The 12,327-nt window shown below is 42.4% G+C and overlaps 1 protein-coding gene across 1 annotated transcript in view; it reads left to right on the forward strand.

Moving 5' to 3' along the window:
* Positions 1 to 9,725, forward strand: part of LHX6 (LIM homeobox 6) — a 229,574-nt gene extending 219,849 nt beyond the window's left edge. The window contains 8 exon segments of the mRNA XM_030206378.1: positions 458 to 558; positions 2,181 to 2,276; positions 6,941 to 6,968; positions 6,971 to 7,021; positions 7,024 to 7,073; positions 7,075 to 7,114; positions 8,869 to 8,972; positions 9,672 to 9,725. Coding sequence (XP_030062238.1) covers positions 458 to 558; positions 2,181 to 2,276; positions 6,941 to 6,968; positions 6,971 to 7,021; positions 7,024 to 7,073; positions 7,075 to 7,114; positions 8,869 to 8,972; positions 9,672 to 9,692 — 491 coding nt within the window. The 3' untranslated portion in view covers positions 9,693 to 9,725.
* The last annotated feature ends 2,602 nt before the right edge of the window (positions 9,726 to 12,327 follow it).

Here is a 12,327-nt window from a genome sequence, read left to right on the forward strand (position 1 = left end):
CCCTTACCGCTAGACCAATGGGTGGTGTTAAGGGCTCAGGCTATAAATAGGTGTGCACTAATTTTAATTTTACCATTTCCCAGCCCATTTTTTTAAAATGCCCTTTTTCTCAGACGCAGTAAAGAAATGGCCTGGCACGCACCAAAAGCATGTCCACACTATCGCAGGCCACTTTTTACTGCAGCTTAGTAAAAGGACCCTGTATGTTGGCACAATATTTTTATAAGATATAGTACATTCCTCTGTGCTGCTTCAATTAATTAGCACTGACTTCTTAACATGGAAGTCCGAACAAGGTCCCCCAGTGAACTGTGCAGTCAGCATCAGCATCTTAGTTATATTCAGCAGCTGCAAATGAAAGGACAGCTAATTACTGCAAAATAAATAAATAAAACACATTCAGTTATTAATACTCCAAGGTAGAAAATTATCACGATGTCATTTGTTTGTTTCATAGGCAATGGAATTACATTAGAGGGAGCAGTTCCATCAGAGCAAGACAGTCAACCAAAACCAGCAAAAAGAGCCCGAACATCCTTCACAGCTGAACAATTACAGGTAAGAAATGCCAAAGCTACAGAAGACTTTATTCACTGCAGGGACATTACTGTAACAGGCAAGATGGGAAGCCATCTGCTCTGGGAGAGAACATAGAAAGACAAAAATAATTAGAGTGCCCAGCCTCCAGATGCATGTGTATGCTCCATGAGGCCTATAGCAACCCAACCTGTCCCAACATGGGGGTAATCAAGACAGCCACACAGCCAGAGGGTGCAAGTGTTGGAGTGATGGATTTCCTGTCAATAGACCTGCTCAGTGGGGCTGAGGGAACATGAGTGAGCTGCAGTAGGAATGTAGCTCAGAGGCAATGGTGCATATTGGCATACAGAGGACTTCAGTCAGGTCTTCTGCTCTCTGGGTGAAATGAGACTGAAGTTGCCATGGAAGAAGCATTCATAGCTTCTAGAGGAAGTGAGTTCCTGTCATTGCACAACACAGTTACCTGGTGGTATTAACATTTTAAGGCCCATGTTTGCAGGTTTCAAGAAGGAGCTCCAGTGTTTGGGCATCCAACTTCAGACTGTCACTATAATGACTGAGCTACGGCAGGAAGGGAATATAAACATAGTAGAAACATCCCTGGGAGGTTGCAATTAAAGGCTTACAGTGCCAAATTCCGGTCCTGGTTCGAAAGAACTGGAATCCCAAAGCAGTAGGAGGAAAAAGAGAAGAAGAAATGACATGTATTGGCCATTCAATCGACAATATCCTTGTGCTTATCTAAGTCTCTCAATGTGATCTTGCTACTGCTTATAATTTAATGGAGGAAAAGCCTCAACTGTCTCCTTGTTGTATGGCTCGATAGCCTTCAACTACCCAGAGCACTTGCTATCATCATTGGCATAAAAAACCTCCATAAGTCTATTTAAGTTCTAGGACAATTTTTAACACTTCTTTTAGTGTAAACATATGCAAAATTCCTTGCTGTAGCACAGTCCCCTTCTCTTCCCACGGCCAACAATGGCAAGGTTTTGATTCCTCCTCAGGTTCGGTGGTACTCGTGACTGTCTCTGAGAGAACAGCATATAACTTCAGATATAATTCACTCCTAGCAAGTCACGTATATACAGAACTTATCTCCATGCCTCACTTCACTACTGCAGCCCAGGACACAATACGAGCTGCAGTAGTGAAGTGAGGAACGGAGATAAGTTCTGTATATACTGTGACTTGCTAGAGTGAATTATATTCTGAAGTATATGCTGTTCTCTCATAGACAGTCATAGAGTACCACCGAACCTGAGGAGAGGAATCGAAACCTTGGCCATTGTTGGCCTTGAGAAGAGAAAGTAACTGTGCTACAGCAAGGTAAGTCACTACATTTTGCATATGTTTACACTAAAAGAAGTGTTAAACATTGTCTAGAACATTAAATAGACTTATGGAGGTTTTTACGCCAATGATGACAGCAAGTGCTCCGGGTAGTTGAAGGCTATCGAGCCATACAACAAGGAGTCTGTTGAGGCTTTTCCTCCATTAAATTATAAGCAGTAGCAAGATCACATTGAGGGACTTAGATAAGCACGAGGATATTGTCGATTGATTTGTTACTGAAGTAATATTATCCTCTGTGGTTCTTAGATGTGGCCATTAACATTTTGCCTCATTCTCTGCTGTAGGTCATGCAGGCACAATTTGCTCAAGACAACAACCCTGACGCACAAACCCTCCAAAAACTTGCAGATATGACAGGCCTCAGTAGAAGAGTCATTCAGGTAAAGACTATAGGTTTACATCTACCAAAAGTGTGCAAAAGCCTGAAACTGTGATGTAGAATGGTTTATGTGGAGTGGGATTGCACCATTGAGTTCATCCAGGTGACTGATAACAAAACAATGGGAATGCAATGGGCAGAAGACTGAAAGTTGCCAATTGATTGGTGCATTTTACTAAAGGAGAGTTGGCGATTGGTAGTCCAAGCACTGAAATTGCCCAACTGAAACCCTCACAATAGAATCAGACCTAGATTCTCCTTCTAGTTTGGTTCAGGTTCTGGTTTCACATTAGCTCTGATGCTGTCCAGTGGCTCAGCCTCATTGGTTCCACCTCTGGGATAGTAATGGTGGTGCCAGGTATGTGAGGGCTGGAGTGTGCTTGGAGATGATGGCAGTGACCACTCGAGTTCCTGTGATAGCATTCTTCCTATAGGTACAACCTTGTTTATATGAGGCTCAATGACTTCGCTTGCTGATCTCTTGAATTGCTACCTTAATGGAGTCAATGTCCTGGAAATGCCCTGGACCTTGGTTTCAGAAGAGCAAATAGTCAACATTCTAGTAGTATCTGTATAATCCTTATTTGGAGACTTCAATGAGGGCATCTGCAAGTGACACTATCCTACGCCCCTCTCTCCTTGTTTCCCTCTCTTGGCCCTCAAGGGACATTATCTTCTGCACCCTCTTTGTCTCCCCTCTCATGGTTCTCTGGGGATACCATCCTCCATAGTTTCCTCCTACCATTAGAAGACGTTTAAGTAAATATCACTAGAGGACAGGGACAGACTTCCAAGAGGAAGGAAACTAAAGAGTATATTGGACACCTCTTCCCAGTCATTGTGCATTGAAGCCGAAGTTGTGTCTCAGCGTTACGATTAGTCATGCATGCCTTGAAACAGCCCATGGGTAGCGAAACTTTGGCCACAGTGGTGTGACTGACTTTGTTTGCACGTTTAACAATCTATCACCAACCCAGAAGCTAAAGTGTGTTTTGCACTCCACAGGAACAATATAGTGTATCAAGTACTTTGTAGTTATACAAAAGAGGAGGATTGTTGTTTATTGGTTCCTAAGTTGGCTGCACCCAGGCAGATCGCTTGCTGCGCACCCCTCCCACAGGATGCAACAACCCCCTCCCTTGGCACAGCACCCCCCCCCCCGGCACATACCTCCCACCAGCCCATCACCTCCACCCCCTGACACATCACCCCCCCCCACACACACACACACACCAGGCGCATTGCCCTTACCTCCTGAGGGTGTTGGGAGCATTTGTGCGGTTGTCAGCTCCACAGTTTCCCTGTCCCAGAACAGGAAATAACATCAGAGGGAGCAGGGAACCGGCAGAGCCGACAGCCATGTGGCTGCTCCCTGCACCCCCTTGTAGCATACACCGGGGCAGACCGCCCCCACCTACCCGCCCTCGATGCACCAGTGCCCTCCTCCCTCTGATGCTGTCCTGTTCCCTGTTACTCTCCACCTGCATCTGACTAGGAATAGCCTAGTGGTTAGTGCAGCGGACTTCAATCCTGGGGAACTGGGTTCAATTCCCACTGCAGCTCCTTGTGACTGTGGGCAAGTCACTTAACTCTCCATTACCCCAGGTACAAAATAAGTACCTGTATATATGTAAAACGCTTTGAATGTAGTTGCAAAATACCACAGAACGGCGGTATATCAAGTACCCTTTCCTTTTCTTTCCCCTCTCATCCCCTGCTCCTCAGTCCCTAGCTCCATACCATACCATTCCTGTCCCTCCACTTTACTTCTGGATCTAGCCTTATTCATACAGTCCCCTCCTACTCACTATCCTCTCTCCTGGTATGCCTGGATGCTCCTGTCTGCCACACTCTAAAACACTGAGAAGATATTCAAAAGATCTAGGCACCTAACATAAGAAGTTAGATACCTAGATCTGCACAAATGAAAATTGCCCCTGCAGAATGCATAAAGTTAGTTGACTATTTTTGCTAAGGGGTTCTTTTACTAATCTGTGTGAAAAAGGGCCCTGTGGTAGCGGCAGGGGCCATTTTTCCCATGTGCCAGGGCCCTTTTTACCGCAGTGGTAAAAGCCCCTAAAAAATGGCTATGTAGTAAGATAACTCTTACCACGTGGCCATACCCATTGAGGTGATGGTAAGGGCTCCCACAGTAACCCAGCAGTAACTAGGCAGCATGCGGCAATTCCCAATTACCGTCAGCACCGCACTACAAAAAAATTTTCTGGCGCACTAGAAATGGCACATGCTAGAGCAGAAACTACTACCAGCTGCCACGTTGGGCCGGTGGTAGTTCTGGGATAGCATGCAGTAAGCCAGCATTGGGCTTACCGCTGCTTTGTCAAAAGGCCCCTAAGGGTCTAAAAAGCAGGCAAAGCCATGGGTGGGGGAAAACTAATGGGAAGGAGATTAGGCACTAAGCCCTGATTTCCAGCACTAGGAGCAGTATTCTATAACAGTGCACCTACGTTTAGGCAACAACTAACTAACTAACTACTAACATTTCTAAAGCGCTACTAGGGTTACGCAACTCTGTACAATTTAAACATAGAAGAGAGCTTACAATCTAAAAGAAGTCACTTGTTTAAAGATTATTCCATAAAGAAATGTAGGTGCCCACTTTTCTTTATAGAATATCAGTGTGAAAGGTAAATATGTACCTACATTTTATATGAGACCAATTATACTAGGACCCATGTTTCGGCACTACCGCACCTACATCAGGAGTTACAATCTTATGAGAATCCTGATTTGCTAATGGACTTGTTTAGAAGGCATTGTGCACTGCTGTGTGTCATGCATTAAGGGTTTATCTATAGTATAGCACAAACAAAAAGCCAAAAAATAAAACAAAAGCACCAAGGGCCTTCAAAAAAAGGGGGGTAAAAACCTTTAATCATATACGTTGGTGACACAATTCTTGAATGGACCCGACATGGTCCGTGTTTCGGCACACAGCACCTGCGTCAGGGGTCGCAAGAAATTGCAGAAGACGTGCGGCGGTATTGTGAAGCACAATACAATTGTAACGAGTAATATACTGCAACGCTGTGTAGTCCCTTAGCACAAATGACTCCGAGATCGAAGGAGTGCGTCTGATCACTAGAGTAACTCTATGTTTATTTTAATTTTGTGCGAAGGGACTACACAGCGTTGCAGTGTATTACTCTTTACAATTGTATTGTGCTTCACAATACCGCCGCACGTCTTCTGCAATTTCTCGCGACCCCTGACGCAGGTGCTGTGTGCCGAAACACGGACCATGTCGGGTCCATTCAAGAATTGTGTCACCAACGTATATGATTAAAGGTTTTTACCCCCCTTTTTTTTTAAGGCCCTTGGTGCTTTTTGTTTTACTCTTATGCATTAAGGGTTTAACACTAAATGGGCTCATATATGAAAAATAAGACATTGAAAACTGCATTATATTATGAGTTTTCAACATGTCTTATTTTCCATACTAGCCGTTAAGCCCATTAAAACGGGCAAGATTTCCAGCTACCCTCCTCGCCGCCGCTCCCTTCCCCCTCCGTGCCAGGCCCCCTGCATTGACCTGACAGCACCTCTCACCTCCGTGTGAAAGTGCTGCAGGCAGCAGTAGATCGCTCAATAGGGAGGGGGGCGGGAGCTGCGGCGGGGATGGGGGGGAGGGTGGAGGTTGGTGCACGCGATGTTCGTTTCCAGGCTCCAGCGGCAGTATCCGACAGTCCGACTCCGTTTTCCTCTCTGTTCCGCCCTCTGATGTCATCACATCTTGACGCGAGGGCGGGACAGAGAGGGAAGTCTCTACTGCGCATTTGCAGGTGAGTCGGTCACTTGCTTGATATGAGCCCATTTAGTTTTTCATGATACATGTTTATATGTTTTTTTCATATTGTCTTCTTATTATTCATATAGGACCCACCTTTAAGTCATCTTTTATAATGATTTCTTCATTATTCAAGTTTTGATTAGTTTTATTGAATATGATTTTTTTATCTGTATTTATTCACATTCTGTATTTGGATTTCATTGTTTGTATGTTTTTCAACACAATGTGATATGCATATATGTGTATGTACCAGGTTTTTTTAAAATGTTTGTAATATTTATTTTCTAGTCTCCTGAGGCAGGCCTGTGGCCAAAACACAGATCTGTGTCGAGTCTTCAATAAATTGCTTCAGATATTTGTCTGTTGTCCTGGTCTCTTGAGTCATTGGCCTACCCCAGAAGCCTTTCAGCAAGGCCAGTATTAGGAGGTGGCAAACAGGGCAATTGCTCTGGGCCCCTGCTGACTTGGGGCCCCTTTCCCAGTTTCTGCTCTGGGCCCTTCTTGAGTGCCTAACACCAGCCCTGGCTTTCAGGAGAGGCCTGAGGACACAAACATCCTCCTAGGGGCGGACTTACCATTGGTACAATAGGGCAGTGCATGAGGGCCCACAGCATTAGGGTGTCCTTTCTCCCCTAGCATCCATCTAGTTTAATCAATTTTGATAGGGCCTATGATCCTTAGTGCCCAGGGACCCCAATCATTGTCAGTCCACCCCTAATTCCTCCAATGATACCATGATTGTTGGAGGTACCCGGATGACTGCTGTAGTAACATCTCTAAGTGAAAACTAAGGTGTCATGAACATTTTGCACTATCTGGAAATCCAAGGAGCTTTATACATATTTATATTTTAGGTTTGGTTTCAGAACTGCAGAGCACGGCACAAAAGCATACCCCGCAGCACGCAGTGCCTCCACCAGGACCTCCCCAGTCTCGATTCCCTCTTCATTATCAGATGAGATTCATTATTCACCTTTCAACAGCCCTTGAAAGGGCCAGAATGGTAACATTACACGGATACATAGAAAGTAAGTATGGCATCTGAAATATTATTAAGTTTATTTTCTAATTCTGTTTTATACTGTTCTATATTTCTCATCATAGGGTTTGTTTATTATCACCTCTAAACCTTTTCTGTGTGCATGCAGGTGTAAGAATATAAGAACATAAAGAACTGACATAATGGTTCGACCAAAAGTCCATTGAACCTAGTATCCAGCTCACACATACGAGGGCTTTTGGCCAAGAAACAGAGCTTGCTCACCTCAAAAACTACATCCAATAGAGCATTTTGGGTAGTCTTTAGATACAACATAGGATCTTATTCACTAAACATCATGCCTAGGTAAACGAAACCTGAACAAAGATAGGGCTATCTTTTACAAAGCCGCGCTAGCAATTCCTATGCGGCAAAGGAGAGGAAGCCCATAGGAACTGAATGGGCTTCCTTTCATTTGCTACATCGAGAATCAGTAGTGCAGCTTTGTAAGGGCCCTTTTACTAAAGTCGCCTAGGCGCCTACGCGTGCCCAATGCGCGCCAATTCGTAACTACCGCATGGCCCGAACGGCAATTTTATTTTTTACGTGCTCCCACTGCGTGGGCTGTAAAATTTCCAGCATACGGCACTACTGGGGCAGTAATCAGCATTGTATGCGGGCTATTACCACCCAGTTAATGTGTGAAACTTATCGCTAACTGAATGGGTGGTGGTGAGGTTCTCAGGCCCAAAATGGACATGCGTCAATTTTCATTTTGCCGCACGTCCATTTTTGTCCCAAAAAAAGGCCTTTTTTGCAGATGTGCTGAAAAATAGACGCACACATCCAGTACATGCATCTATACCAGCGCAGGCCACTTTTCGGCACACCTTAGTAAAAGGACCCCTAAAAAGAGACCCATAGTGAATATCACAGAACTTGAAAAAATTAAAAGGAGGAAAAGACCTGATAAAACTGTAGCAGCTACTTCCATACTTATCATGGACCGTTTTAACAGTGTTCACTGCTGCTCACAGTTAAAAAAGTAATCATAGGTCAGAAAAGCCTCCTTATAATGAATTAGTGTCCATGAAAAATTACTTTTTCTGTTTTCTCTCTATATTTATTGGGATTTATAATGAAAACATTCATATACTTCCATAAATGTTCCCAATATCACAAACTGCACTTATCTTATGATAGTTCATCATCAAACAGATTCTTCATGTGCTATAGTTTGCCACAATCTTGAGCACAGGAACAGAACAATGTAGGCCCCGATAGGGACCCTTTTCACTACAGGTTTCTTGGAGACTTCACTGTATATGTACTAAATTCAGTGCTATCTGACTGCAGGACATTCAGCCTGTAGCGGAACAGGCCCCCGTCAGTGATCTGGGGGGGCACTTTTATTTCATTCACAGCATGAGTTTTTTGGTTCTAGTGTCTCTCTAAAACTAAAAAAAACAAAGCAAAAATAATAATAAAAGAAGCAACCCCCACAAAACAAAAGAGAAACAAATAAAATCTGTACATACACCTAATAGTTAGTGAAAGTGGTAGCTTATTTTATTTATTCCTTACTCATTTCTCAACTTTGATATTTCACCTCTCACAGGGCAGTTTACAAATGCACAAAAATAACATGTAGTTCCACACCCTTTCTAATGAGGAAAAGCAAATGCAAACTGTAGCTTAACATTTTCGTCTACGCAGTTCTCTCGTGATTTTGTGATTTATCAATTATCATCTCTGTTTGCAAAGAAGAATAGCCATCACAAACATTGCTGTCCTCTGTTTCAGGTCAGGTACAGTGCGGCCAGGTGCACTGCAGACTTCCGTACACCGCTCCACCAGTGCACCTCAAAGCCGACATGGAAGGGCCACTGTCTAACAGGGGTGAAAAGGTAGGAAAGGCTTTCTCAAATGCACTCTCTTATGGGGCAATATTCCTGATGATCTATAATTCCTTCTACACCCTCCTCCCCCCCCCCCCCCCCCACCACCAAATGTTAAAGGTTTTTGAACTTGCCTAGGATCAAATGAAACATGAATCACTGTACCCTGTGTTTATGTATGCACACATAAATTTCCCTCTCAATGAACAATTCAAGACAATGTTTTTGCAGTTGTATAAATGATCACAGAAAATTTTTAGCTTGAGCTCATGGTGCCTTGCTTCTTGTAAAGCATCAATATACCTATCAGACTTGGATATATCCTATACCGTTATCTCATTTTCTTTCTGGTAAGGTTCGTCCTCAAAGTTGTCATATTGATAGAGACCATATCTGATGTCATTTGGAAATGGCACCTATGAGAAATAATATTTACAGTGGTGGAAATAAGTATTTGATCCCTTGCTGATTTTGTAAGTTTGCCCACTGACAAAGACATGAGCAGCCCATAATTGAAGGGTAGGTTATTGGTAACAGTGAGAGATAGCCCAACTGATATTCTGAAAGCTCTAATGGTATTGGAGCTTTTATTTATTTATTTATTATTTATTTATTTATTTATTTATTTATTTATTTATTATTTATGTTAAATCAAATCCTATTGTGTTATCTAGTCCTTTGCTCACTCTTTTTGTTTTATCTTGCTAGGTAATTCTTTTTCAGTATTGACAATGCAGACTCTCCCTTATCCGCCTTGGACAAACTGAAACCACAGCTATCCTGCAGTGGTCAATACATAGAACTCCATGCAACATTGATAGCCATCATGGAGAAAATTCCCTTTCCCAAGCTGAAAACATTTCTACAAAAGAATGCTCAGCAGTCAGTGATATTACCATTTGCATTTTACTTTGTCATGGACGTCCCAATTAATGGAATACATAAGAGGTGTCAGACTATACATGAAGTCACAGGCAGTGAAACCAGACCTCATTCATGTTGATGGAATAACTTTCAGGAGCATGGAACTGGAGCATAACCACATCTTTCCTCCAAGCAAGAATATTTCTTGAGTTAGGACAATGCAAGGTGTAGGTAAATGGTTGCACAGATACTGGTCATATCAGCCGGATAGAAAACTTTCTCATTGCCACTGTTCATTCATTCCCAAGATGCTTGCTCATGGTTGCTTTAATTTAGCTGGGATATCCAGTTTTTCAGAAAATATTTCAAGGTACAGTATGTGAATATAATGTCCATTGCATTCAATGGGTCTTTATTGTGACATATAATAAAGAAATATATATATATAATTGGATGGAAAGGAATGAAAATTGCATTTCATGATTTTCATTGATCTCCAGTGATATAGGAAGGGTCATCTTAAAAAAAAACTATTCTGTCCACCTTCAGGTTATATAATGTTTATATCCTTTTAAGAATGTTCAAGTGATTTATATCCAAGAAATGTGTAGGGATTCATATCATTTTTCTAAAGGGAACAACAGTAAAAAACAAAACAAAAATTTTGTTTGCATTTCATTAATATTGCATGTCATTAATATTGCACACTATCAAAAATTAGTACACACTATGGGCCCTGTTTACAAAGACACACTAGCATTTTTAGGATGCACTAAAAATTAACACGCTAGCCATGTAGATGCCCATAATATTCCTATGAGCGTCTGTACAGTTAGCGCATGCTAATTTTTAGCACTCGCTAAAAACGCTAGCACGTCTTTGTAAACAGGGCCCTAATTTTCTACTGTAAATTGTAAAGGGGTATGACAATTCAGTAGCGTTGATAGGCAGCATCTATGCTGTCCTCTGTTTTATAAAATTCAGAGAGATATAAAAACACCCATGGAGAAATAGGTCATCAATAACTACAACAAGGGACAATTTTTAAAAATGGCAATGGACCATCTATAAGTCGTCACATAACAGAATTCAGTCTCTGAACCCAGCCCATGAGCCCAAATATCTTTTTTAAACATTTTTATTAATATAATTTCTAACAATACAACCAAGTATCAGCTTGTAAAGAAAAAAGAATGTAATTAAGCAATAATTAAAAAGAGATGTAAAGCCCAAATATCTTTTAAATAGCACAGGACAAAAATGTTATGTGCTAAGTATCTCCGGATGTTCAGCCATTTTTGCAGCTCAAACATTTTAGAAAATGGAGGCAAACCATTTTTTAAAATGGGGCACTTAGGGCTACATTCATCGTCATAAAGTAAAGTTCACACTTTGAGGCTCTTTTACAATGCAGCAGTAGAGCTACCATGGCGTTGGCGTGTGCTAATCCAGCACTACCACCGGCCCACCATGGCAGCTGATGGTAGTGCAGCCCCCAGTGTGTGTCATTTCCAGTGTGACCGGAAATACTTTTTTATTTTACCGCCGTGTTAGTGCAGGAGACGGCAAGGGCTCCCCCAGGAAATGGCCACATAGCAAGTTTGTACTCACCACACAGCCATTTCCTTTTAAAAAAAACTCACTGCAGTAAAAGGGGGCTCAGCACATGGCAAATCCATGCACCAACACTACTGCAGGGCAAGGGGCCCTTTATGAATTATTTCATGGTATATGGTTTCGTTTGTTTTTCTTGAAACCTTTCACCACAAAATTTGAAGTGCTGCCTTTCCAGAAAAAAAAAATCATCATCTGGTGAAAGTGTTCAAAGAAATAGTATTATCTAGAACTTGTTTGCCTACCCTTATTGCTGCACAGATTAGAATAACTACTAAGAAAAGTAAGGAATCTGAGAGCCCTAGCAAACTCTGATTGATGAATATGGGTTGTAAAAAGAGAAGGTACATCAGCCTTCCTACACATAGGCATCTGGACAGCTCCCATGCTGCATTGCTTCTGCATCCAGCTCTTTTTAATGATCTCAGGTCTGCACCAACAATGATTTGAGGTTTGAGGGGTTTTTTTTAACTTAGGGGGGTCCTTTTACTAAGCTGCGGTTAAAAAGTGGGGCCTGCGATAGTATGGGTGCGTGTTTTGGGCACGCGCTGGGCCATTTTTTTTACCCCGGCTGGGAAAAGGGCTTTGTTTAATGGGCCGGGAAATGGTCATGCACTGAAATTAAAACTACTGTGTGCCTATTTATGGCATAAGCCCTTACTGCCACCCATTGACCTAGCAGCAAGGGCTCACGCGTTACCCATGCAGTAACCATACAGCACACGCCAACTGCTGATTACCACCGAGAATGCCCCCCTACAGTAGAAAATACAAAATTATTTTCTACCACAGGATTTGGCACACGCCAAACTCAGAATTACCTTGGCGGTAGTTCCAATTTGTCATGCGCTACCCACACTTTAGCCCTCCTGCACCTTAGTAAAAG

The sequence above is a fragment of the Microcaecilia unicolor genome, chromosome 6 (assembly GCF_901765095.1).
Source record: "Microcaecilia unicolor chromosome 6, aMicUni1.1, whole genome shotgun sequence".
NCBI lineage: Eukaryota > Metazoa > Chordata > Amphibia > Gymnophiona > Siphonopidae > Microcaecilia > Microcaecilia unicolor.